Raw genomic sequence first — 25,813 nt, forward strand, 5'->3', positions numbered from 1 at the left:
TATCCGGTCGTTTCGCTCCCTGGCTTTTTCGCCCCCACTCGTTTCGCTCCCTGGGAGTCTGCTGTTTAGATCAAACCGCAGGGCCAAGTTCCCACACTCCACTCAAAGAGAAGGTCTTACGCAATAACGTTAGTAAGAGCTACCCTTTAAGATGGCACAATCTATCTGAAGTGGAGATCCCACTGCTTTAACTTCAGTGCGACCTACACTCCAAGTTCCCAAACTCCACTCAAAGAGAAGGTCTCACGCAATAATGTTAGTAAGAGCTACCCTTTAAGATGGCACAATCTATCTGAAGTGAAGACCCCACTGCTTTAACTTCAGTGCGACCTACACTCCAAGTTCCCAAACTCCACTCAAAGAGAAGGTCTCACGCAATAACGTTAGTAAGAGCTACCCTTTAAGATGGCACAATCTATCTGAAGTGAAGACCCCACTGCTTTAACTTCAGTGCGACCTGCACTCCAAGTTCCCAAACTCCACTCAAAGAGAAGGTCTCACGCAATAACGTTAGTAAGAGCTACCCTTTAAGATGGCACAATCTATCTGAAGTGAAGACCCCACTGCTTTAACTTCAGTGCGACCTACACTCCAAGTTCCCACACTCCACTCGAAGAGAAGGTCTCACGCAATAACGTTAGTAAGAGCTAGCCTTTAAGATGGCACAATCTATCTGAAGTGAAGACCCCACTGCTTTAACTTCAGTGCGACCTACACTCCAAGTTCCCAAACTCCACTCAAAGAGAAGGTCTCACGCAATAACGTTAGTAAGAGCTACCCTTTAAGATGGCACAATCTACCTGAAGTGAAGACCCCACTGCTTTAACTTCAGTGCGACCTGCACTCCAAGTTCCCAAACTCCACTCAAAGAGAAGGTCTCACGCAATAACGTTAGTAAGAGCTACCCTTTAAGATGGCAAAATCTACCTGAAGTGAAGACTCCACTGCTTTAACTTCAGTACGACCTACACTCCAAGTTCCCAAACTCCACTCAAAGAGAAGGTCTCACGCAATAACGTTAGTAAGAGCTACCCTTTAAGATGGCACAATCTACCTGAAGTGAAGGCTCCACTGCTTTAACTTCAGTACGACCTCACTCGAAGTTCCCAAACTCCACTCAAAGAGAAGGTCTCACGCAATAATGTTAGTAAGAGCTACCTTTTAAGATGGCACAATCTACCTGAAGTGAAGATCCCACTGCGTTAACTTCAGTGCGACCTACACTCCAAGTTCTCAAACTCCACTCAAAGAGAAGGTCTCACGCAATAACGTTAGTAAGAGCTACCCTTTAAGATGGCACAATCTACCTGAAGTGAAGACCCCACTGCTTTAACTTCAGTGCGACCTGCACTCCAAGTTCCCAAACTCCACTGAAAGAGAAGGTCTCACGCAATAACGTTAGTAAGAGCTACCCTTTAAGATGGCAAAATCTACCTGAAGTGAAGACTCCACTGCTTTAACTTCAGTGCGACCTACACTCCAAGTTCCCAAACTCCACTCGAAGAGAAGGTCTCACGCAATAATGTTAGTAAGAGCTACCCTTTAAGATGGCACAATCTACCTGAAGTGAAGGCTCCACTGCTTTAACTTCAGTGCGACCTACACTCCAAGTTCCCAAACTCCACTCAAAGAGAAGGTCTCACGCAATAACGTTAGTAAGAGCTACCCTTTAAGATGGCAAAATCTACCTGAAGTGAAGGCTCCACTGCTTTAACTTCAGTACGACCTCACTCGAAGTTCCCAAACTCCACTCAAAGAGAAGGTCTCACGCAATAATGTTAGTAAGAGCTACCTTTTAAGATGGCACAATCTACCTGAAGTGAAGATCCCACTGCGTTAACTTCAGTGCGACCTACACTCCAAGTTCTCAAACTCCACTCAAAGAGAAGGTCTCACGCAATAACGTTAGTAAGAGCTACCCTTTAAGATGGCACAATCTACCTGAAGTGAAGACCCCACTGCTTTAACTTCAGTGCGACCTGCACTCCAAGTTCCCAAACTCCACTCAAAGAGAAGGTCTCACGCAATAACGTTAGTAAGAGCTACCCTTTAAGATGGCACAATCTACCTGAAGTGAAGACCCCACTGCTTTAACTTCAGTGCGACCTGCACTCCAAGTTCCCAAACTCCACTGAAAGAGAAGGTCTCACGCAATAATGTTAGTAAGAGCTACCCTTTAAGATGGCACAATCTACCTGAAGTGAAGACCCCACTGCTTTAACTTCAGTGCGACCTACACTCCAAGTTCCCAAACTCCACTCAAAGAGAAGGTCTCACGCAATAACGTTAGTAAGAGCTACCCTTTAAGATGACACAATCTACCTGAAGTGAAGACCCCACTGCTTTAACTTCAGTGCGACCTACACTCCAAGTTCCCACACTCCACTCAAAGAGAAGGTCTCACGCAATAATGTTAGTAAGAGCTAACCTATAAGATGGCAAAATCTACCTGAAGTGAAGACTCCACTGCTTTAACTTCAGTACGACCTACACTCCAAGTTCCCAAACTCCACTCAAAGGGAAGGTCTCACGCAATAATGTTAGTAAGAGCTACCCTTTAAGATGGCACAATCTATCTGAAGTGAAGATCCCACTGCTTTAACTTCAGTGCGACCTACACTCCAAGTTCCCACACTCCACTCAAAGAGAAGGTCTCACGCAATAATGTTAGTAAGAGCTAACCTATAAGATGGCACAATCTATCTGAAGTGGAGATCTCATTACAATCTGAAGTGAAACCTAAAATATTAAACGAACTATACATGTACATGTAAATGGGTGATGCCACGTCTGCACAAAGGTTCTGGTCTTGGCATTGCGAGGGCAATGTGGGCCGGCCAAAGGATAATCCGGGGGGTAGGGAATCATTCCGAACTTCAGTTCAACACTCAGCAAAACTGATGAACAAGGGAAGAGCACACGACTGACTCTGGTATTGAGGGGCAATGTGGCTATTCTTACGACTGGTCAAAACGATTAGGGAGATAAGACTAGCGTAAGGAAAGGGTTTGGGTTAGGGTTAGTGCCAGGAATGAGGGTTAGGGTCAGGGTAAGCCTTAGGGTTAGGATTAAGGCTCTGAGGTGAAAATGATCGTCGTAAGAATAGCCAGTAGTTTGAATGTAAAATACATTAAGGATCGTCGTGAGAATAGGCGCGGTCATTGAGGTGCTTCACGATTTTGGCGAACAAAATGAGGGGACGACTTCGTGCCATTGGCAATCGGGACAAAGGCAAATAGTTCTGCGATCTGTTCTGGTCTGGAACGATCATAAGAATAATCATCTTGATCGTACTTATACATCTATTCATGCTCAAATGTAAGTCATCTCGTCACGTGCCGGTCAGCGGAAAAGTCCCAAAGCATTAGCCCCTTTTGGCGCTCCCTTGAAGACCGTGGCGCGTGCCATAATTTAGAAAACAATTGAAGACAAAGCTTTATTCTTATACCACGAGGTGTAAAATATGTTGAGGAGTTTTGTTTGACCTTTTGACATTGGAATATTATGACTTGTTTAAAGGCTTACACTTCTTCTCCTTCAATCTACCTATACTACACGCTAAACTGCCTTTCGAATGGTTTTTCCTCGACATTGATGTCTGCCGGCCAGAATTTCTGTGGTAAATCATCATGGTGCAGGGGACACTGTTGCGGGATTTACCCTGGTGCTTACACAATATTTCGTCTTGGGCAATCTCTGCCACAATCACCAACCAACTTCGCTTTAGATGTGTCTTTCATCGAAAGGCGACCGGGATATTGAAAATAACTGGTGCGAGGATGGTGATATCCAAACCCCAGATGAATAGTCAATGTCGGGATAGTCAAGTGACTAGCCCACAATATCCCTCTAGATGACAAATACACTGGGATAAAAGTTAACTTGCTTGATATTTTATTTGACTAGATACACATGTATAGAGTGACTTGTGCAAATCCAAAATTCAAAATGCCAGCCAATCAATAAAATAGACAAGTGAATTGCCTGAGGTCTTGATCACAAAACAGACAAATGACTTGCCCAATATTCCAAGATGACGCATGTGACCAATTAATAGATAGCCAAATTACTTGCCCGATGTCACACTGTAGGCTTATAGGCCTTATACTAGACGACTTGTAAAAACCAAGACAAGGCTGAATCAAGGACTTATATTCGAGTCGAGTTGGACCCACCAATAAGATGGACAAGTCACTTTAATAGTGCCTGAAGTCACACACTAGATGACCAATCAATGAATTGTACAGTTAGTGACCTACCCGAGATCACAAGTTCTAAAGCCCATTAGATATGTGTCAAGATTGAATGCCCCTGCTGGACCACAAGATAGACAAGAGGCTTTAGGGCCTACCCGGCCCTGATCTCACTCGTAATGACTACAAGAAAATACTTTCTCAAGATCATACTCTTGATGACTGACGAATGATAAAGAAAGACAAGTGACCTGCCAAAGATCACACAGAAGATGGCCAAACGAATTTGACAATAGAAAAGCACATCTCGGCTTTCTTTCCCGGGGTACTTTCTCAATCCAACAAAAAGTCCCAGGCAAGTCCATTTCGTCAACCTATTCATACTGTCTCAAAGGGTGTTGGGGTGAACGGCGTCCGGAGTGTCTGGCACCGCAGCAGCATTCATTCCAAGTTATTTTTTCAGAGTCATTTCAGAGTCTTTCAATAAAGTTATATCAAGAACGAAACGACTGGGGCGAAAGGGTCAGGGAGCGAAACGACCGCTATGAAGTACACCAAGTACACCTGTTTTGATGACGTCATGTGTTTTGGAGTATGAATTCATCATGGCCGACGAAGGTGGGATATTTGACTTTTCTCTCGAAATTTCGCTTGAATATGTCTTAATTATGCATCAATTAGTATTGTTTTCCAGTTCAGTTTATCAGTAATATAGTGTGGAAGAGAAATAGTCTTACTTCGATGGGATATTGGTCTGTGTTAGTTTGTTTTTTTTCCATTTGAATCGCAATTGTCAAATCTAACTCTTCCTGTACATTTTGTACAGTCTAACAGTGTGCATTTGTACAGTGCAATATATGTCTTCGCACAAATCACAGATGTCAGCGCCTCGGTCTGTGGAAGACGTTGAGGATAACAAGAGTCATGATCGAACAGCCACCTCTCGCGCCTCTCTGACTGCAAGGATCTGCAAGTGGCTCCACTGCTTCGCCAGCATCAAAATGGCTCTATTATTATTACACGTAATTGGCCAAAATTGTCTTTGTTTTAGAATTGATCATTTTCCAGGTCAAGGGCCTTCTTCTGTAGTATGGATAAGACCGGGGGTGGGCAAGGGTTGTGTGTCACTCTACCCGATTGGTGATGCCATCAAGCCCTTAAACATTTAAGACCTGTCTGCCTGGTGCTCATGGCACCTCTTCGAACAGAATGGCAGAATGCGAATGGTCTATGAAAGTTGGTAGGACCAGGTGGCACTGTGACTCATATTCAATCATGAGGAGCCACCTTTTTGAATAAAAAAACCCTGTGCGTTGCCACATACTGAATAAAACAGAAATTATTTCCCTTGGCCTGACCAGTGACCACTTTCAATATCATGACCTAATTTCTTTGGTCTATTTTTAGTGCATAGTCCAAGTTCCTTGCTGTTTACATGACTGTTCATCAATGAGGTTTGCCCCAAAATAGTCCTAAGTGTTTCTGACATGCTTGTGTCGATTATTCAACCGTTAAGCCCATACAATTTTGTATCATAGATGTCATACTTTGAGAATTACTGGCATTCTGATAAGTTGTAGCAATGTCAGGCCTACATGTGGGATTGACATCAAGTCTGTGCTATTCCGGTTTAGGATTTATCATAGGGCTCCGACAGCTTTAGGTAGCATGGGACAAACATTTGTAAAGAAGTGTCCTTGTATCTTTCCCAATCATATTCTGCCGGCGCGCGGCCCTGTCTATCTCTCGAGTGATGACATCAAAGCCCTCAACGGGTGTCATCTCGAACATGTGGGTATGTGGAATATCGAAATTCAAAATTCAAAATTGGAGTCCGTATTTAGCGATATGTATTTCTTCTTCCGTATTTGGATTGATTTCATTGTTGCACCTTGTACCATTCAGTGAAGGCCAAGAAAAGGCAACAATCCTAAATAGAGCCCCATAAGTCCACGTGATCTGCAGCCACGCAGTCTTATGTTCCTAGCGAGTTTGTTGTGGGTTTGCAATGCGAATGGTCACCTTTGCTCTGAACGATTTGACCATCCTTGTCTTTTACAAGTATGGCTCTCATTGACTCGCGGTGTGTAGTTAGATTGACTACTCCCTCATTTTAAAGTGTGTTCTTTCTTCAGATGTGGCGGACGACATGTCTGGGACCCTCATTGGTATCAACTTGACCCACGAGACAGGCGCCGCGGCCACACCAGGAATAAACTTAGGCTTCGTTACCGTCAAAGGGGCGACATCCTTGTCGGCTGCAACATTTCGGAGTACGTTAAAATCTGAGTTGATAACAGTGCCGGTGACATATGGATTTCTTACAAAACAAGGGTAAGCTTTTCAGATTCGGCTGTTGATCTTTGATGATTCCTGATCCGATTCCAGTGCTGTTTTCACGGACTGCAGGTGTCTAAAGATTTCGAAGTAGTGGCAAAACCTCCAAGGACATGCAAGTCATGAGTGCACATGATTTGCTTTTGAATTTTTGAGATTGGAAATATTTGATAATTTTGGCACAAACTTCTTTTAATTTTCAAACCAAATACCATTTTACAGTAATATGAATGTTACTTGTACTTACAGATGGCCAGTCTCACTCTCACAAGAATCAACGCTCGATTTAAAACACTTGATACGAGATGATGGCTCGATTTATATTCAAAAACTATATGGTAAGTATCCCTTCTCTCTTGGTGTAAGGCCTTGTGTCAATTACAGTTTCCCTTCTCTCTTGGTGTAAGGCCTTGTGTCAATTACAGTATCCCTTCTCTCTTGGTGTAAGGTCTTGTGTCAATTACAGTATCCCTTCTCTCTTGGTGTAAGGCCTTGTGTCAATTACAGTATCCCTTCTCTCTTGGTGTAAGGCCTTGTATCAATTACAGTATCCCTTCTCTCTTGGTGTAAGGCCTTGTGTCAATTACAGTATCCCTTCTCTCTTGGTGTAAGGCCTTGTGTCAATTACAATTTGCAAATCACATCAAAATTAATGAAGTGCTTGTCACCGCCTGTATCATTTGTCGCTGTACTGTTGTGTAAACTAGCCTTGGCGGGGAGTTGACAGTTCAGCGCCTGTTTGATGTCAACCCCAACCAGACGTTATCATGTTCCATCATGTGGTGTTTGTCTAATGTTGACTTTCTTTCGGGCCGTAAGTGCCTTCGCTGGTGAACATGTATTGCAATGAACAGCTACTATCTGTGATGTCAACTGCTAACACAAATAGCAATTCCACCTCCCAGAGGGAAGGTCTGATTAAAACAACTTTATCATATCCCGATCAGGATGGCCTAGTGGTTGGAGCTAGCGGTGGTATGGTGTAAGGAAGGTAAAGGTTTGAGGTCAGCAGGAAGCCTGTTTTGCTGGGCTAGTTGGTGAGTTGTCAGCTTGTTAAGTAATAGGGTACAAACTCCCTTCTTATCAGGCCCCAAGCATTCAGGGCCCATGTTCATTCAGCCAAGACTGCAGTGACAATGACCACTCATGGTTAATTGTGATGAATAGAATCTATTATAGGATCCCAGTGTAAACATTGTTTGTCATCATGCATTGTGAAGTGTATTCAGATAGATCTTGCCAGAGGTACTAGGCTGATCTCTTGTCACTAATCTGAAACATTGTAATATGACACAGCTTTATATGACACCATGATGAAAGAGCAATACATTGGTTAGGCCTACCCTAATCTAGTGTTGTGCAACACCACTATCTTTTGGTAAATGTGTTATGTCTGGTTACATTCCTGAGTTCAACTTAGTACCTTTCGCCAGAACGCTATGAAAAACAGTATACCATTCATTGCCACTGGCCCGTGAATGATTCTATGAAGGAAAGTTTAGCCTGTGAATGATACTGCCAAGGCTGTGGCATAATGATGATGATTTACCTGTAAACATACCTCAACAACAACTGTTGGTGAACATCTGAACATGATTAGCTCTGACAACAACTTCGTGAATATGTTGTTTAGGTGAGCATCGAGCTTTTGGTATGTTAATGTTTCCTTCAACATGTTAACTCTTTGCTACTAATTGCCCTATTTCGTCCGCTCTATGACATCATAATCAGATATCACGCCTGATGTAAATCGTTGGTCAGGAAAATAGAAATGCAGTTATACACAATGCCGTAGTGCAGTTCTCATGTTTCCAACTTTGCTGGAGTGGACCGTGGCATCTATAGCATGTGTGTATCTGTCTAGACAACGGCAATGTGGACATTATAAGTTAAATAGGATACATTTTTTAGGTCAACTACCATCAAAAAGATATTCAAAATAATCGGGTGAATTTGATACAACCTCGGCCAGGATATTTATACATCAGCTGCCATGACAACCAGCAATATTTAGTATATTGCAATATAAATATCTGTTTTCAATAAAGAGATTGCGCGCAGTGACACTAGAATTACTGATGACAAGTTATTTTTAGCTCCCGTCTGCAAATTTCCATCCAAATACTTTAGCGATATCGCAAACGCGCTGCCAAGGAGCACCGAATAAAAAGCGCTATCATGTGGTATTGTTGTTGAGAGCTAACGTTGAAGAAGAAGAAGCTATGCATGGGACCTCAGGAACTGCCTTCCTAACAGGCTGGTGCCGTCCATCCAACCACACAGTTTGGCATCTTTTCACCCCACAACACATGCCCAAGTGGGGATGTGAACAGTTGGTCTGGTGGAAAGACCAGGCTGGTGTAAACAGTGTTTCTCAGTCAGCCCAATACTTGTCTCTAAACATTAAAACTCCACTGTGTCTCCAGCCAATAATGTTACGAAATATACTGTATTTTCAGATAAACCACGTATTGGAGTTAAAACTGGGAAAGGATTCGCTATCGGATTTGTATTTGTGGAGTACCTTTGTTCCCTGCGGCAAGCAAGGCATGATATACAAGATCAGGTAATGGGTGTCTTTGTTGCTGCCTCATCTATCTTTGTAATGGCCCTATCCACGGGTAGAGAAGGAGGTAATACCTTTGTTCCCTGCGTCACCAATGGTGAAACATACAGGATCGTATGGGAGCGCGTCTATGCTGTGGTCAGTTCGTGGGTGGATGGCAAACAAAAGCAATGTTGGCAGTTGGCTTCCATCTGTGATATAACCCTGTTGTCTGTGTGGTCTGGATATACACTTTGTATCTGGCCATTCATATGGTTCTCCCCTGAGACGACCGTGAATGGAATGGTGAAAACAATAACATACGAGCAGACGCTATGGGTCGTGTATTGATTGATTGATGATGGTGTCTGACATCTCCGTGCTAATTATCTCGGTGGATGATGGGATATCTGTATTCGATGTTTGCATGGCTTACCGGCTGTGTCAATAGCAATGCATTACCAAGCAACAAGTGTATTTCTCAGACACAGTTGAAGCACAGCGCAGAGTTAATACTACTCTTTTCAAGTGCTCCCAAAGGTTCTTTTTGGTGCCTGTGGGGTAGTATAATAAACCAGGCCTTTATTTTAGAACCAGTCAAGCAGTACTTGTGAAAGAAAAGGGCCTAGACACAATCACTGTAAATTCAATCTTCACTGTTCTCACGACAAGATTCCTCAGCACATGCTAATTAATCTCAGACACCAGTGGGTTAATATAGCATTGTTGATGCTGGAATTCATGCAGAGACATGTAACAAGTGTTGAAGGTATAGAGTGGATACCGGATACTCACTGTTGCGTCTCCGGTGTTCAATCAATACTCGTATCCGGTTCTCAGCATTGTGTCATATTCGCGTCTTTTTCATTTTCATCAGAAAAATATCATCTCAGATTCTGATGAATTTGATCATCTTATGAAAATATTTTGTTGCTGCAGTGGAACTTCTCTATCAAGGACACCCCTGGACTGACGTGTGCTGTCCTTAATAGAGAGGTGTCCTGATTAGAGAGGTCAATTGAAGAGAATTCAAACTACGTGTACCACTCTGGGACCGAGATCACTGTCCATGATAGAGAGGGTGTCCTCAACCGAGGTGTCTGCAATAGGGAGGGGGGGGGGTTCCACAGTAAACCTACAAGTGCCAGCAGTGACCAACTTGTGGTTTCCCCAGGATCTCTGTGAGGCACTCATTGAATGTGTGTGATATCGGGTATTCTGTCAGACTTATTGATTGAATTGAAGTGCTTTTCCATCCACTGGCTCAACCCACAGCTACATGAATGAGAGTGTCTGACGAGTGGTCATGAGGTCCCTGGTGTTGGCATGAGGCTCCAGGCGGGTGTCTGTTGTGCATGCCTCAGTCCACCCAGCAGGTGTAGAAATGGGGACCAGTTTGAAAGGGTCACATTGTAAAGTGTTTTTCATGTCATCCTGGCCAAAGGTATCGAGTTGAACTCAGGAATGTGACCGGATCACATTTACCAAAGGATAGTGGTGTGGCACAACAGTTGAGTATCATCAGGGTAGGCCTAACTAATGCTCTTTCACTGTGTCAACTGAAGCCAGTCAACATTACCATTTTGTGATCAGATTATAACATGTAAGATACTAGTGACAAGAGGTCAGCCAAGTACCTTGGGCCAGATCTCTCTGAAAAACACTTTACCACTTATTAAGCAGCTCTTCCAAGCTCACCTGAAAGCTTTCAGTGTAGACTGGGGTCAAAGTCACATACCAATACCACAGTTGATATCAGACGACAAACCAAAACTTTGAACTTTTTATTTTTGACCATTGCAGCTTGGTCACATTGGGGGTAGTATCTACACGTCGTATCAGTTCATCGACAGCAACGGCTGGCCGGTTAGTCTCGAGCAAGAGACCTTACTCATGGTACAGGACATTGTGAAAGACTCTGTGATTCACGTGTGCAGCGAGGTGTTCTCGCTCGAGGATCTCACAAACAGCTCGGATGAAAGCGGAGCAGCGAAAGCATTACAGCCGGGAAAAAAGAAAAGGTATTTTTTAACAACTTGAGAAAAACGTTGCATGAGATATTGTGATTGTGATATTGGAAGTTGACATCAAACGGTCTTTGTGAATTACTGCACGTCTCGTTATTTCAAAGGGCTGCCTGTTCACCCTTTGTTAGTGAATAGACTGTGCCAAAACATTGGGGGAAAGTACCAATATGACATTTAGAGGGGGTGTTGAACTGCATGTCTATGCTCCCATAGCAGTGCTATTGTCAGTGATTTTGTGTACGAAACGTACAGCGTGGTCCAAAAAGATTTTGCCAATAGAAAGACAAAAATGAAATTCAGTCAAAGCTTATTAGGTATGTCTTTTTATTGGTGTTGTTTTTATGGACCACCCTTGATAGTGGTGAATACTGTGGACGGTTTATGTGACACTCAGCCTTACACACCTAAATTATCTAACACTGAACAATTTCTAATCTTAAAATAGATACTAGATAGCCCTGTAATCTGGATGCGTTGTTTTCATTCCGTATTTTAGGCATATTGGGTAAGTTGGTGTGTGTTGTCCCTTAGCCCTTGATGAGGTAATCCAAACTGTGCCATTGTTCAGTAGTCCATTCTCCACCATTGTTCAGTAGTCCATTCTCCACCATGGTTCAGTAGTCCATTCTGCACCATGGTTCAGTAGTCCATTCTGCACCATGGTTCAGTAGTCCATTCTCCACCATGGTTCAGTAGTCCATTCTGCACCATGGTTCAGTAGTCCATTCTCCACCATGGTTCAGTAGTCCATTCTCCACCATGGTTCAGTAGTCCATTCTCCACCATGGTTCAGTAGTCCATTCTCCACCATGGTTCAGTAGTCCATTCTGCACCATGGTTCAGTAGTCCATTCTCCACCATGGTTCAGTAGTCTATTCTCCACCATGGTTCAGTAGTCCATTCTCCACCATGGTTCGGTAGTCTATTCTCCACCATGGTTCGGTAGTCCATTCTCCACCATGGTTCGGTAGTCCATTCTCCACCATGGTTCAGTAGTCCATTCTCCACCATGGTTCAGTAGTCTATTCTCCACCATGGTTCAGTAGTCCATTCTCCACCATGGTTCAGTAGTCTATTCTCCACCATGGTTCAGTAGTCCATTCTCCACCATGGTTCAGTAGTCCATTCTCCACCATGGTTCAGTAGTCCATTCTCCACCATGGTTCGGTAGTCCATTCTCCACCATGGTTCAATAGTCCATTCTCCACCATGGTTCAGTAGTCCATTCTCCACCATGGTTCAGTAGTCCATTCTCCATATTTGGAAATCACTTTGCCATGAGGTGTAGTTTTGACCACAAAAATATAGAAAAATCCATCAATATTTTAGATTTTTTCCAGGCGGATAACCTCATGTGAACAACCTGAGTAAGTTTTTATCTCTGAATTTCATAATTTATAAAATTATTCATTTTAAATTCATGTTATGGTTTTGACTCAGCAAGATGGCGTGCTAGTTGTGAAAAACTAGAAAAATTGCAATTTGATAAATGTTTCTCAGATATGTGACATATGCACCTGTGAGTTACGCCACCCCCCTTTTTCCAAAAAAAGTTCAAAATGGACAAGGACTTTGAGTGAAGTAACAAAGCTCCCTCTTTTTCCGAGTCCTGGATACACCCTTGTATCGAACCCTACTGTAACAATGGCACAGTTTGTCGATATACCAGGATATTTACATCAGCGCTCACATTAACCTTATTTTTAGCTTAGATCGCTCTAATTATGTGTTGAATTTTATATAAAAGCAGAGTTTCTCGGCTTGTTTTGGTTCATAGAGTGATTTCACGGTCAGCCATGTTGGAGGGCAGAACAATGATTTGTATGGTCATTTGTGACTCGCTCTACCAAAACTAGGCGCTTGTCACATCTGAACTTGACAGGTTGATACGGACTTGTTGTTCATTTCCCTATTGTAGACCTTTTGTGAAATCTATTACAAACTGATTTGGTCACATTTCACAAAAGGTCTACAATAGGGAAATGAACAACAAGTCCGTATCAACCTGTCAAGTTCAGATGCGACAAGCGCCTAGTTTTGGTAGAGCGGGTCACATTTGGACTTGCTTTCTTCTGTCTGTCCCTCCAGCATGGCAGATGACGTTGTCACGTGAAACCACTCTATATTTGGTGCCTTCTTACTTTGATTGTGGTCGTTCTCAATGAATGCACTCCTGTGGCTATTCATAAGGGAGCACATGAACATTATTTTGAAGATAGACATCGTTCATCTCTCCCTGTTTGAATCGATCATATATTCATAGGAATTAGAGAACATGGCAATGAGGAACCGGCGTTAAGATAAATGCCAGTGGCGGCGCCACAATCGATCATACCTTCTGACGCCATGACGTCATTTTCTGGTCTGTTGACGTCGCATGAGGTCAATCACGGGAAACCATTGCGTACATTTTTGCACAGGACTTCAACAACAGAAAACGTGCCCAATAACTGGCATCGCGCATATTTTCCGCAAAATTATCTTAAGAAACTGATAGCTCAAAAGATCTAAAACAGGAAGATGCAAACGTTGTCGAAAATAAGCGATCGTTTTCGGCCTCAGAAAAAACATGATAACGCATTGGAAATGGAGAGTTTTGGTATGATCGATTGCAGCGCCACCCGGCGGATAAATCGCGCCGGTTCCTCATTATTTGGCTTCAAAATCATTTTGGCATGCTCCCCAAGTAAGTAGACAAGAAACACATGTGTGTCTATTACAAACGTTTTGCACCTTTTCTTTTTATATAAATTTTTGCAATTCGTGAAAATTTCTAAAAATTTTATTTGGGAAATTTCAGTTTTGATTATTCCAATGAAAAAAAAAAATTTAAATTTTTTTCTCGCAAACTGAGGTTCTTGCAAAATCTGCCAAAATAAAGTGCTGGCCAAAAATTTGGTGGTTTAGGGTAAATACTAATTCTTGACCCATTATCCAAACCTCTGTATTTTGTGGCTTCAACTTTCAAGCAATCTCACAGATTTAAATATTCGACTTTGAACACAGCCTTGCAAAAGATGCTGGTAATATCCTGGGGTAAGTCTTGATAACACTTCCACAAATAAACCTTGAAGCTACCAACCGATCAACTAAAAACCTCTTCATTTATCCCTCGGGTCAGCAGTTGCCTTGGTTTGCTTTTGTGAAGATAGCTTAGGACTTCATGCTACTCACACTGACTGACCAACTGGAACCTGGCTTCTATTCCATAGCTTGTTTTAAGTTTATCTTCATAGCCCCCCCCCCTCCCCCCCGCCCAGAAAAAAACCTGAGTTACATACTCAAAATAGGCCTCAACGATACAACCCCCCCCCACCTTCAGAGCATGGGTACCAGATTAACTGGTCATTATTAGAAGTTGATGTAAACACAGTCACCTTAAGCTCAAGATATAAAATGCATTGGTTTGGATAAGTTTCAAGTTTTGCCAAAATGGTTTACAGTGGGTAGGGTTAGAATGTCCTTCTTTATAAAAGCCCTCTCACATCTTTCACGAAATCTTCTTTTACCTTTTGAAAGACCCTTCAAATGACTCCACCTCCCACCATAACTCTCTGATGACCATTTTGTATACATGTTTGTTGGCTTGGTATAAAACGGTAGCTTAGATCTTGTCCTGCGGTGAAGGGTTCCACACTCCTCCACCAGTTCTTTATCTGACTCACTGTTTCATTACACTCATACTTTATAGGGACGAGACATTTCAAATTTTTTGAGATGAGAATGAACGTTTTTCTCCTTCTCAAGGGGGTTGAATCAGACAGCAGAAATGGCAGGATTGATTCTGTTCTTTCATAAACAATCAAGGTTTGATCTTCGCTGGATGTTTCAAATGCTTGACTGCATGCGCCTCACATAAATATAGTGCCTCACAATGTCTTCATCTATTCTAAATCTATCGATAATTTCAATCAATCGTTTGTTGTCCGTATCCAATTATTTAAAAATCAACTGAAGAGAAAATTGAAAGTTTAACAGCCTTTATAATAGTCCACCTGCAGTTGTATACATGGCAATTGTATTCAGATAGATCTGGACAAAGGTTCTTGGCTGATCTGTTGTCACTAATCTGTAATAGTGTGATCACAAATAGTAATGGGCAGCCAGTGTCACAGTTGGCCGGCTTTAGTTGACACCGTGAGCTAAACATTGATCAAGGCCTGCCCACTCATGTTTTAAAAGTGTCTGGTTTCTATTTCAGGCATTGACTCCTTAAAGGGGGATAATCAGCATTGTTGACTATTTTGCATCAGATTCCTGTTTGTTTTGTAGACCTCCGTTAGTTCGTCAGTTGACGTACCACTCGAGCAAAGATGTCGGTCGGCGCACGAGTCAGGAAGTTGAGGTGGAGAATCATGGGAAAATGCATCAGATACTCATTAGTTATGTGAGGGCTGAGGCAGCACAGCATGCACTCGATCTTAAGAAGGCTTTAACGGATATAGGATACACAGTATACTTGGTAAGGTCATCGATACATCAGATGGCTCTATTTCGCTTGTTCAAAAGATAATGTTGTAGGCACCTTTTCCCGAGACTGGGACTGTTTCCAGTCATCGTGTGTGCAAAGTTCAAAGTAGTTCACTTGATCTTCTCTGTCAGGGTCAGCCTGGGGACTGACAAGTGCTGTCCTTGATAGAGAGGTGTCCTGATTAGAGAGGTGTCCCTTGGAGGTTACAGTGTGGTATCAATCAGTGAATGAAAGATGGCGCTATCTGGACTGTTCCGTAAACGTTTTCATCTAGTTGTAGTGTGTTACGAAACAAACTTGATGTTGACTCTTCTTGGAGTGTTATTATGTGTTTTCACTTTCAGGACATTCATGAGATAAAGACAGGCATTGACTGGCAAGATGCATTGAATTACGCCGTCAGTAATGCAGAGGTATTCGTTCCACTAGTGTCGGCGCGTTATGGACAGACACAGTGGACAAATCGTGAGGTAAGGCACCGTCCTCAGAGCAGTGACACCTGGGAAGGGGGACCAAAACCTGGCAACATGTACAAACCAACCAAAATTAACACAAGATTTCCACATGTTATCCCTTCAAGTTTGAAAAAGCTTGGCAAAGAATCTCTTTCGTTCATTTCACAAAAAATCCTACTCTGATTTTTTGGTCAAAACTGAATAATTGACTGAACACAATGATTGATATTGACTGTTTATCTGTCATAATACTAGGGAGGGGATCGAAGGTCAAAGGTCAAGTTTGCACAAAATTCAGTTCTTTGTTTTTTTCCAGGTGAAATTGGCTGATTTCCTCGGCAAGTTCATCATCCCGGTGAGTTTTCTCGACTTTTGGCCACCGCGGTGCCTGGCCATTCAGTTCGCCACAACACAGTATGTCCAGTGGAAAGCAGACAAGGACATTGAGGAAGGTGAGAAAATAAACAACACCCCCTCCCCTCATCAGTTCAGCTGAGCCATGAGATGAGTTCTAGAAAATGCATTTGTGACCCGTCACACCTAATTAGATGGGTATTCCACTCCCTCCTGCCATGTGACATGTCTGTGTGAGCTGTGCCAGCCCATCCCTCAAGGTATGACGGTCCTGAGCCATCTTGCACAGCGAGACACAACATCTATCCATGTCGGACATCGATTCCTGGTTAGCCCCGATATATTTCCTTCCAAAGCGTAGGTTTTCTCCTACAATACAATACAAGTTTATGAAAATCAACTATCTAAGTATTTCTGCTTTGTTAGTGCCACAGCCTTGGGACTCTGGGACTGGGGAGGTTGATAAGAAAGGTAAGATGTCATCACTCTCTGTGTATGTCATCATCATTAAGTGTTAGTGACATCATCACATTCTGTGTTAGACATCATCACTTGTGGAGTAGGTGCTGTGTTTTTGGTGTGGTAACTTGGATAACTTTACAAAGGGTTATCTGGTCTTGGTTTGTTCTCAATCAATTGCTGGTATTGCCAATGGTGAAAAAACGCTCCTTAAAACATTCCACATCTGCACGTGAGAAAATGCCGCTCATCTCTGGGTGAGAGAAATTGTGATGTCATTCCTGGCATCATGTCAATTGAGTTCAAAACGGAGCAATATCTCAAGGCTATGTATCTTTATTATCAAGAGTTGTTGACCCCTTGTCTATTAAGAGTTGAGACACTAAAGCCACTAAATCTGCTCGAGTTTGAAAAATCTTCCGTTTTTGCAAGAAATAGGAAGCTTATTGAATGAGTTTATGATAAGATCTCACTTGTTTTGCATAGAAATGGTTGGGTGTTTAGATCAAAGGTAGTTTCAAGTGTGTTTAGCCCGGATTACTGGTGTGTTTTCGGACTGGCTTTTTCATCTGAACTCTTCTCTTGCATATGTTGTAAACGGAAAAATAAATGTGTCGTCTTCTTAATCATTCAGGGCATGAGGAATGTTTTCTAACAGGTAATCATCATCATATTTCCCCTATTAGCAGTGACAGAAGACTTATTTTTAGACATTATAGATATTAGATTTGTCAATTGATAACCAATAATCTTTATCAGTTCTAAGATTCGTATATATATAATCCTTTTTGTGTGCTTTTTGTCATACTTTCTCAAAAAACCATGCTCAATTTGCAAACTTTTTAAATTTTTTTTTAGCTTTTTGCACAGTACATTTGTTTAAAATGGAATGTTTAAAACATTTTTTATCTACATGTAAATTTGTTTATTTCCCACCACCATCTATGAGTATAAGTGTACCCCCCCCCACCCCCCTACACCCAGGTGTGTATAACTAAGATGGTCTTCATGCATGTACCCTGGTCTAAACCCTTAACTTCCAGATTCGCACACTGTCTATGTTCTCCAATGGTTTTCATCCGTATTAGTGCAGCAACTGACTCTGTGAAGTGTGCCACTCTAACAGAGGAAAACACTCCATTCTGGTCAAATGTCCTGGTCACCCAGAATAGCTCATTGCAGCTAAAGCCCGCAGCACACTAGCTGCCAACTTTGGCGACAAGAAGTGTTCGGCGGACGCCTCTTGACGCCAAAGTTGGCGGCCAGTGGATCCCGGTCAGAGCACACCTGCCCAAAACTGCCGTCCAGTAGGGTCTTTTCCGCCACTTTAGGCTGCCATTTTGAAATCATGTGACATCAAGACGCAAGCTGATTGGCCATAGCCTCGCCGCCGACGCCAATTCAGGCGGCCATCCGTAGCACACCTGGCTTCTTCTTGCGTTCAAACGCGGCGACACGCGTCAAAAATCAAACGTGTTAGATATTTGGCATTTAGTTGCGGCAAGTGGCGTCAAGTCGCATTCGCCGACGCCGTTCATAGCAGACTAGGGATTTTTCAGGCGTTCAGGACTCTTGTGGCAAAAAATGCCTGTGGACGCCGAAGTTGGCGGCTAGTGTGCTGCGGGCTTAAGGGAGATCTCTATGATTTTCATCGCAAAGATGGACCAGTCAGAATTGAGTTGAAGTAGCATTTCAAGGAATGCGAGAATCACGCTTTCTTTGCAAGTTCCAGAACATCAATCCCAACAATATTTCGGTGAGAACTTGATGGAAATTAACTTATTTTTGGGAGCCAACTCTATCTTTTTGTACCGTGTGTCTTCCAGAGGTGCGACAGGGTCATGGCTCGAAGGTGCGAGACGTCAAGAACTGGGACAAGAAGTATGTGCGCAACGTGGCCAAGGATATCGATGAGAGGTTCAATATGAGGATGAAAAACAATGCGACTCTCTCGAAAAAGGTAAGGCAGCATCCAAACATGGCGAGTTGGGAGATACTCAGCATCTGTTTTCATGACGTCACCATCGCATTGTTGTTCGATGCTCTGTTCTTGAACCATGCTCTTGTTTCTATTTTCACAGTGGGGCTATCACTCATCATTGGCAGCTGAGAAACGGCTCTAGTTGACCAAATATTAGACATCAGTCATGGAGCATTAAACTTAGTTGACTAGGAGCCCATTTGTTGGTTTACAAGTAGCCCATCTACTGAGTTAACACTAACAACTATTTCATCGTTACAGCCATCCATAGGTGCCCGTCTGCGGCCCACATTCAGTGTGCCCGAGGCGGGCGCGTCCTCCACCGATACTGGTCAGGCCATGAACGATGGCAGACAACTCATTGTAATCAGCGTACATCCTAAACAGAAGGACTTTGTAAGTACATGTCTGCTCATGTCGGAGGCAGCCGTCATTAGAGCAGATCTGAGCTCGACCTGGTTTCCCTTCATCCTTGTCATACTGGTCAGGCCAGTCAACCGAAGATTGTCAACACAGCATTTTTTATCAGTGCCTCCCACTGACCTGGTTCTGTACCCAACCACATCACATCAACGCCAGTGGTAGTTTTGACCACTGGGATCAAAAACATGCTTGACCTGATTTTCCTTGAAATGATATTCGTTGATCTCCTTTGTCCAGGGTGCTACAGTGAAAAGCTGGTTTGAAGCAGACGGCTACGAGACTTGGTGCTCGACAGAGATGTTGGATGACCCTGCGGTGATCTCTGCATCTCAAGGCAGTGAGGGGGGAAAGAGTCCCACGTCCACGATCAGTCTAAGTCAGGAGTATGAGAGTATGTATTCACCCTTTGTACACTCACCCTTTTGTTGGCAATCGTCACTCAAGCAGTGATCGATACTCCATGTCCTGTATTGTTACCAGGAGGAAGATCTACCCCTGCATTCATACAGGAGAAATCAGTGGTGTATTTCTCCTGTAGGTCTAATTGATCATACTATGATGTATCGTTTCAGCGTTACTATTATCTCAGATCAGCCAGTCGTCGATGATCGGTGAGGACGGTGGGGGCGCCGCAATGCAACTCAAGCGATTACTTTTCCAGCAGAAGGCAGATGAGGCGACCGTCATCATCTTCATTCTCTCGGAGGTGTTTGCGCATTCCAAGACATGCCAGCAACAGGTAGGGTGTTGAGGATTGAGGGGCAACTGGTGGTATTGGTTGTCTCATGAAATACCGTGAGTGTGGAGCTAACATGAAGGCTAAAACCTAAAGGAGTTTAACTGGTGGTATAAGTGAATGGGTACTGGTCAGACGTTCTCAGGTTGCAGTCCAGATTAGGTTTCAGGATAAGACTTTGGAATAAATGTAGAGCGCTTTGAGAATGGTGCACATTGAACATACTTTGAAATAAAAGAGAAATCTGTTTTTAGGTATACTATTGTGAGCAGAGGAAGAGGTTTGTGCCGCTGAAGTCTGAGGGCTTCTGTATGCCCGGCTGGATGAGTATGCTGATTGGGACGAGCCCGTTTGAGGATGCCCGGAGGGACGGCTACAAGGAGTTGCTAGTGGCGAGAGTGAAGCGGGCGCTGGACCCCGGCGCGGGTGACATGAGTGAGGAGATTAATGAAGCCAAGATCACAATGGCGGTGAGTTGAATGGTATATTCATTTGAGCATGAAAATGCCTTTGCTGAAATATGTGTATGTCTGAATGGCTTGGTAGTAGAGTAAACAATTCCTGATATTCATTTTGTCTCTTTCCCTGCAGGTGTCGTTACTAAAGAAAACCATTCCAAGTGAAGGCTGTGTATACATTTCGGGTAGTACACAGTTCTACTGTGAGAAGTCTGAAGCGCTATGCAGGTAAGGAAAGGCCCGGAACCACTACTTCAGCGAATGTCAGACTGTTTAAATGTTGATGTCAATTATTGGCTCGGCAACTGTAACTGACCACGTATCCTGAAAAATGTGGAAAAACTATGACAGGAAAGTGATGTAGTGGAATCAGAAAGTTGGGTGTGATTTCAGAATGAACTGGTATGATCACAATATTGGGAACTTCAGCAACTGTGGATAAGGTGTTACAGCTGTCAAAATCCGTTGAGAATGTCACAGTTTTGGTCCTTTGTTGATTTTATACTGAAAAGACCCGTATTATATTTGACAGGTCTCTAGCACTCTCCTGTAAACAGAGGCAATGAAGTCAGTTATTGGAGAAGTGTATTCTTCTATTTCAGGGCCATTGGGAAAAGTTTAGCACTGCTTGACTCGGTTACCATAGTCACGGGTGGTTTCTATGGCGTTGGTGACTCTGTTGCTAAGGCTTTCGTGGAAGCAAGAGAAGCGCTGGGGAAACCATCAAATGTTTGGCATATTCTGCCGACGAGGGACGATTTGGTGAGTTGATGAAACGCGCCTGCATTGAGCTGCAAGCCCCGTCATGTTTGGAGTATGTCCTACACAGTGTTTGGCCAGTTCAGACCAGTCTACACTTTCCTTTGGCCATTTTACACGTCAAATGTAGGCATTAAGACTTAATGCACATCTCTGTAGGGATTAGCCTTGAGACATGTATTGTAGCACCATACAATGAGTACAGTGTTATTATGTTATATAAGGCATTCTTGTATGTGTCACGTCTCCATTGTCAACCTGTCAGTCGTACTCACTAATTGCACTGGCACATTTCCCCCAATAAAGAACCACGGCTAATCCAGTTATGGTTGGCAGTTTGATTTGTAAAAAGCTCTCTTTTGTGAAAGTTGGATTAGGTCAGTGAAATGGGTGTTGATGGGTGTTGGTCCTGGGGTTTCATATTTCCCCCCCCCCCCCCCCCTGGTTGGTAACCAGAGGATATTCTTCCAGGATAATCAAACATGCCTGTTGATTTTCCATGACTCTCATTGATAGAGCTGGTCTCTGCTTCCAGGATCGTCAGCATCAAGCACGGCAGAACCGTGACCGAACATTCCAGACGGTGCCGTATGGGATGACGGTATTCAGCGGTGACAGCGTCCGTGAGCGTGAGACCATTGTGTCCCGTGTGATTGACATATGTCTGCTTGTCGAAGGTGCGTATTCACAGAAACACAACATATCATCCGCTCTCATTACGCGTCGGTGTGTTGAGTGTTTCGGTCTACAAGGGTTCCTCTAAGGCCGAAGTTACATAGACCTCATTCGTTCATTTCCCAGGACTCATTTTCCCCTTTTGCTTTCTTTCCCCTGTGAATGCACGGCCTTGTGGAATGCAAGGCGTGCATTCACCGAGGAATGAAAGAAAAACCCGGAAAGTGACTCGTGGTAAATGAACGAATGAGGTCTATGTAACTTCGGCCTTACAGATTCCAAACTGATTGCACAATACACCGGTGTGTGGTAACCAGGGTAATCAGTGAGCCTAAGACAGGTCTCAGATGGACCTGCTGAGTCCCTACATGGCATCTAAGCTAGACCAGTTGGATTGACTTACCATCTAACCTCAAACTTTGAGCCTCGGAAATTCATTTCTAGCCTGTTTTGCAGGAGGGCCTGGTGCAGCACACGAGGTTGAGCAGTTTGCGTGGTGCGATCATCATGTGATTCCAGTCAAGTGTACAGGGGGCGCTGCTGGTGGAAAGTTCAATGTCCCTGACAAGATATTTGAGGTAAGGGAGTTTTTGAAAGCAATTTTTTTTTTCGTTTTGGGGCAAGTCATGTGAAAATAATCAGGTGCCTCATATGCAAGAAAGTTTACGGGTTGTAACTATTATCGCTGCGATGTGCCATAAATAGGTCACTTGTCTGCGGGTAAAACTTGTTTATTTGTGGTTTGGTATTGACTGCAGATGACGGTGATCATCAATTCAAAAACCATACCAACCATATGCGACCTGATATCCTCTCGCAAGTTTTTGGTCATTTCAAATGCTCACTGCGACCACAGAACTGAAGAGCTGTGTCTAATCTAGTAACCCTTATAAGTGAGAAAATGTCCAACTTTATGTCCAGGTGCCGCAGGGTGTCTCAGCAGAGGATTGGTTATTACTTGACAACAAGATGGCAGCACCCGAGGACATCAGCTCTGCCGTGACAAGGATCGTATCCGGTCTCCAGACGACGATCCGCCTGTACAAAGATGGCGCTGCGACCATTCGCAAGAGGAAGTACAGTTCATTGAAGAAGATCAAGAGACGCGGCCAGACACTGCCCACGTATCGCAGTTTCATCATGACAGAATGACTAGTCCGAATCTGGAAGGATAAACTGAAATGATCTCCGTTTCAATCTATGATAGAATCTGCCATCACTGATATAAAGTGAACGGGTTCCTGTAAAAAAGGCATTGGAAAATATTTGTGTACAGTTTTGGATGTAGCCTGGTTCTGCTTGTTTAACTCGACTTTAGTGACGGCTCGACCAGGTGATTCTGACTGAGGTTGAAAGATTTAATGCTTCCTAATACTAATGTGCAAGCGTTTGGTACTTTTAAAGAGGGGCTATAGGCAAGAGCTATGAGGGGCAAATTGTTGTTGTGACTCTGAACTAGTAATGACACCTGTTTGCGACTTCTTGTATCTTAACCACTTAATGTCATGAGACGTATATATACGCGAACTCTATCTGAACCGCTCTGCCGTAAGACGTATATATACGTCAGCCAGCCACAGTATTGTCCCATGTAAAATCCTGTACTCAAACCCCTATTCAAACAATCGTGGGAAACCCCAGCGTAAACTGAAACTGGGGACTCTTCGTTCTTCACAAGAACACCAGCTGGCAGCACTTGATCGATGGCCATTGCGAAGACGAAAAATTACATTTTCCTGCAATTAATTCCGGCAGAGCGGGAAAGCAAGAAAAACTTGATTGCGGCATTAAGTGGTTAATCTGGCCTCCTAGATCTAGCCTGTAGCTTCCTTGCAATAGGTCCTCTGTTTGTTTCATTGATTCTTTTGTTGCCATGGATGTTGTTGTCAACTTTGTCACATTCCTGTCTTGTTACAGATCTGTAAAAGATTAAGTATAAGATATTTGTTATGACGTGACTGCGACTAGATGTATGAGCCAGTCAACTGTGGTGTGGACACCCTACATGATTGTAGCAAATTATGACGTGACTGCGACTATATGTATAAGCCAGTCAATTGTGGTGTGGACACCCTACATGATTGTAGCAAATTATGACGTGACTGCAACTATATGTATAAGCCAGTCAACTGTGGTGTGGACACCCTACATGATTGTAGCAAATTAGCTACTTTACACAAATACTATGGATACACCCAGTGTTAAAGGAGGCTATAGACTTGGATACACCCAGTGTTAAGGGGGCTGTAGACTTGGATACACCCAGTGTTAAAGGAGGCTATAGACTTGGATTCACCCAGTGTTAAAGGAGGCTATAGACTTGGATTCACCCAGTGTTAAAGGAGGCTATAGACTTGGATACACCCAGTGTTAAAGGAGGCTATAGACTTGGATACACCCAGTGTTAAAGGGGGCTATAGACTTGGGCTTGACCTTGGGGTCCAAGTGGTAGTCTCTAGGTAATTGATGTGCACAGTTTAATAACTGTGTCTGGACGGTGTGATTTCACAATGATAATATTTGCTCAATAAGTAAGAGACGTACTGTTAGGTGCAAGAGACATCAATTGGTGACCTCATTAACTTAATCAGGCCTGTCAGTCTCTCATATCTGCCATTTTTGCTGTGTGTTTTGTGAAATTCAGATGCAATTTAAGAGCAATTTGAGTGAAATTGCTGCATTTTGGGAAGAAAGTTAATTGATGATACAATGTAGTGGGGGTGTCCTACTAAGAGAGGTGTCCTACTAAGAGAGATGTCCTACTAAGAGAGGTGTCCTATTAAGAGAGGTGTCCTACTAAGAGAGGTGTCCTATTAAGAGAGGTGTCCTACTAAGAGAGGTGTCCTACTAAGAGAGGTGTCCTGTAGGACGTGCCACTGTCTCTGTTTTGTTAGTTAAAGAAAAGTTTGTCTTCTGTTTGAAGGAGCATTTTTTGTTAGGGAATTGTTTTGATTAAAAATCATGTTGTATAAACCTAAAAACAGTTAGGCTCTTATAGGCCTAATAATTGTGAAAAGTTGAATTAATTATTTTTTGTAAATTTATTATACTGGTGCCAGTAATTGTTTTGTTGTAAAAAATCATCCGAGTGATTGAATTATATGCAGTACAGTTTCGTTGCCAGGGGGCCATCTCAAAATCAATGGAAGCCTCATTCAGCTTTACATGTGATCGTCTACACCAGTACTGGAGTTTTCTCTGTGATTGCCATTTTCACCCAAAAAGGAGGCTATTCAATTCTTGATGTACTTGTAAGGGGTGTCAAATAAACAGAATTTAACCAAATCAGAGCCTGAGGTTTTGGCATTCTGGAATCTGGATGGTATCTTCTTCATGTAGTTTCTGCGTATATGTCTTTATCCTCCTAAATATTGTGTCATATATGCAACCAGCTTCCTGTCATGATGTAAGAATCAAGCCAGAAACACATGCAATTAATTTCCCCAGAAAATTGGACGAAACAAAAGAGTTCTTCAGAATGGAACAACTGCAGTTTTTGCAAGGTGGGGAAAGTGTTGCAGTTGTCACACTTTAAACTCAAATCATGTATTGTGCGCCTGTATAATGCTTATGGTTGAATTAAATCGCTTTGAAATATATTTTTCTGTTGGGTCAATTTTTAGTGCATCTCCAAGATAACTCAGGTGCTCTCGTTCAGAAGTGGTCACTACCTTGTGGATGTTAAGTATGTCGTCTCTTCTTTGATGTAGCAACACATTCACAAAAGTTCTCGGCAGGAACCACAAGACAGTTGGAAGACACGTCACACCCAAGTGCCATGACATTCTAGTCAAAACCTGTGGAGACGTTCAGTCATGTGATGGACTCAAGCTATCAACAGAATGTGTATTCCCACAGCTGGAAGGCCTCCTCGAAACTCTGATGAGGATGATGTTTTAGTTTCTGCTGTGGTGGACAGCGGAGATTTTGCTGGTGGTCA

At 43.1% G+C, this 25,813-nt stretch overlaps 1 protein-coding gene across 8 annotated transcripts; it reads left to right on the forward strand.

The window, feature by feature from the left end:
- The first annotated feature begins 5,721 nt into the window (after positions 1-5,721).
- LOC135489044 (uncharacterized) lies at positions 5,722-25,456 on the forward strand. 8 transcript variants are annotated; one of them, XR_010447091.1, is made up of 22 exons: positions 5,722-5,988; positions 6,329-6,527; positions 6,780-6,868; positions 8,990-9,096; positions 10,879-11,096; positions 14,109-14,138; positions 15,375-15,564; positions 15,918-16,043; positions 16,345-16,480; positions 16,809-16,853; positions 17,476-17,499; positions 18,668-18,801; positions 19,084-19,218; positions 19,483-19,636; positions 19,818-19,984; positions 20,236-20,451; positions 20,573-20,667; positions 21,042-21,201; positions 21,734-21,875; positions 22,330-22,451; positions 22,795-24,593; positions 24,696-25,456. XR_010447091.1 is itself a non-coding variant. In XM_064774135.1 (21 exons), the coding sequence occupies exons 1-21, from the start codon at positions 5,862-5,864 to the stop codon at positions 23,023-23,025; spliced, it is 2,847 nt and encodes a 948-aa protein (XP_064630205.1). In that variant the 5' UTR covers positions 5,735-5,861; the 3' UTR covers positions 23,026-25,456. The 8 variants fall into 8 exon arrangements, 6 of the variants coding, with proteins under 6 accessions (XP_064630200.1, XP_064630202.1, XP_064630201.1 ...); XR_010447092.1 differs by having other exon boundaries at positions 24,713-25,456; XM_064774135.1 differs by having other exon boundaries at positions 5,735-5,988; positions 22,795-25,456.
- Positions 25,457-25,813: the final 357 nt, after the last annotated feature.

The sequence above is a fragment of the Lineus longissimus genome, chromosome 6 (genome assembly GCF_910592395.1).
Source record: "Lineus longissimus chromosome 6, tnLinLong1.2, whole genome shotgun sequence".
NCBI classification, from domain to species: Eukaryota; Metazoa; Nemertea; class Pilidiophora; order Heteronemertea; family Lineidae; genus Lineus; species Lineus longissimus.

Bases quoted from the DNA above. Each gene is read 5' to 3' on its own strand.
- LOC135489044 (XM_064774135.1), top strand. From the start codon at position 5,862: ATGGGACAAACATTTGTAAAGAAGTGTCCTTGTATCTTTCCCAATCAT. The intron at 19,637-19,817 runs GTATGTATTCAC...GTATCGTTTCAG, and splicing joins TCTAAGTCAGGAGTATGAGA to CGTTACTATTATCTCAGATC. The intron at 20,668-21,041 runs GTAAGGAAAGGC...CTTCTATTTCAG, and splicing joins AAGTCTGAAGCGCTATGCAG to GGCCATTGGGAAAAGTTTAG.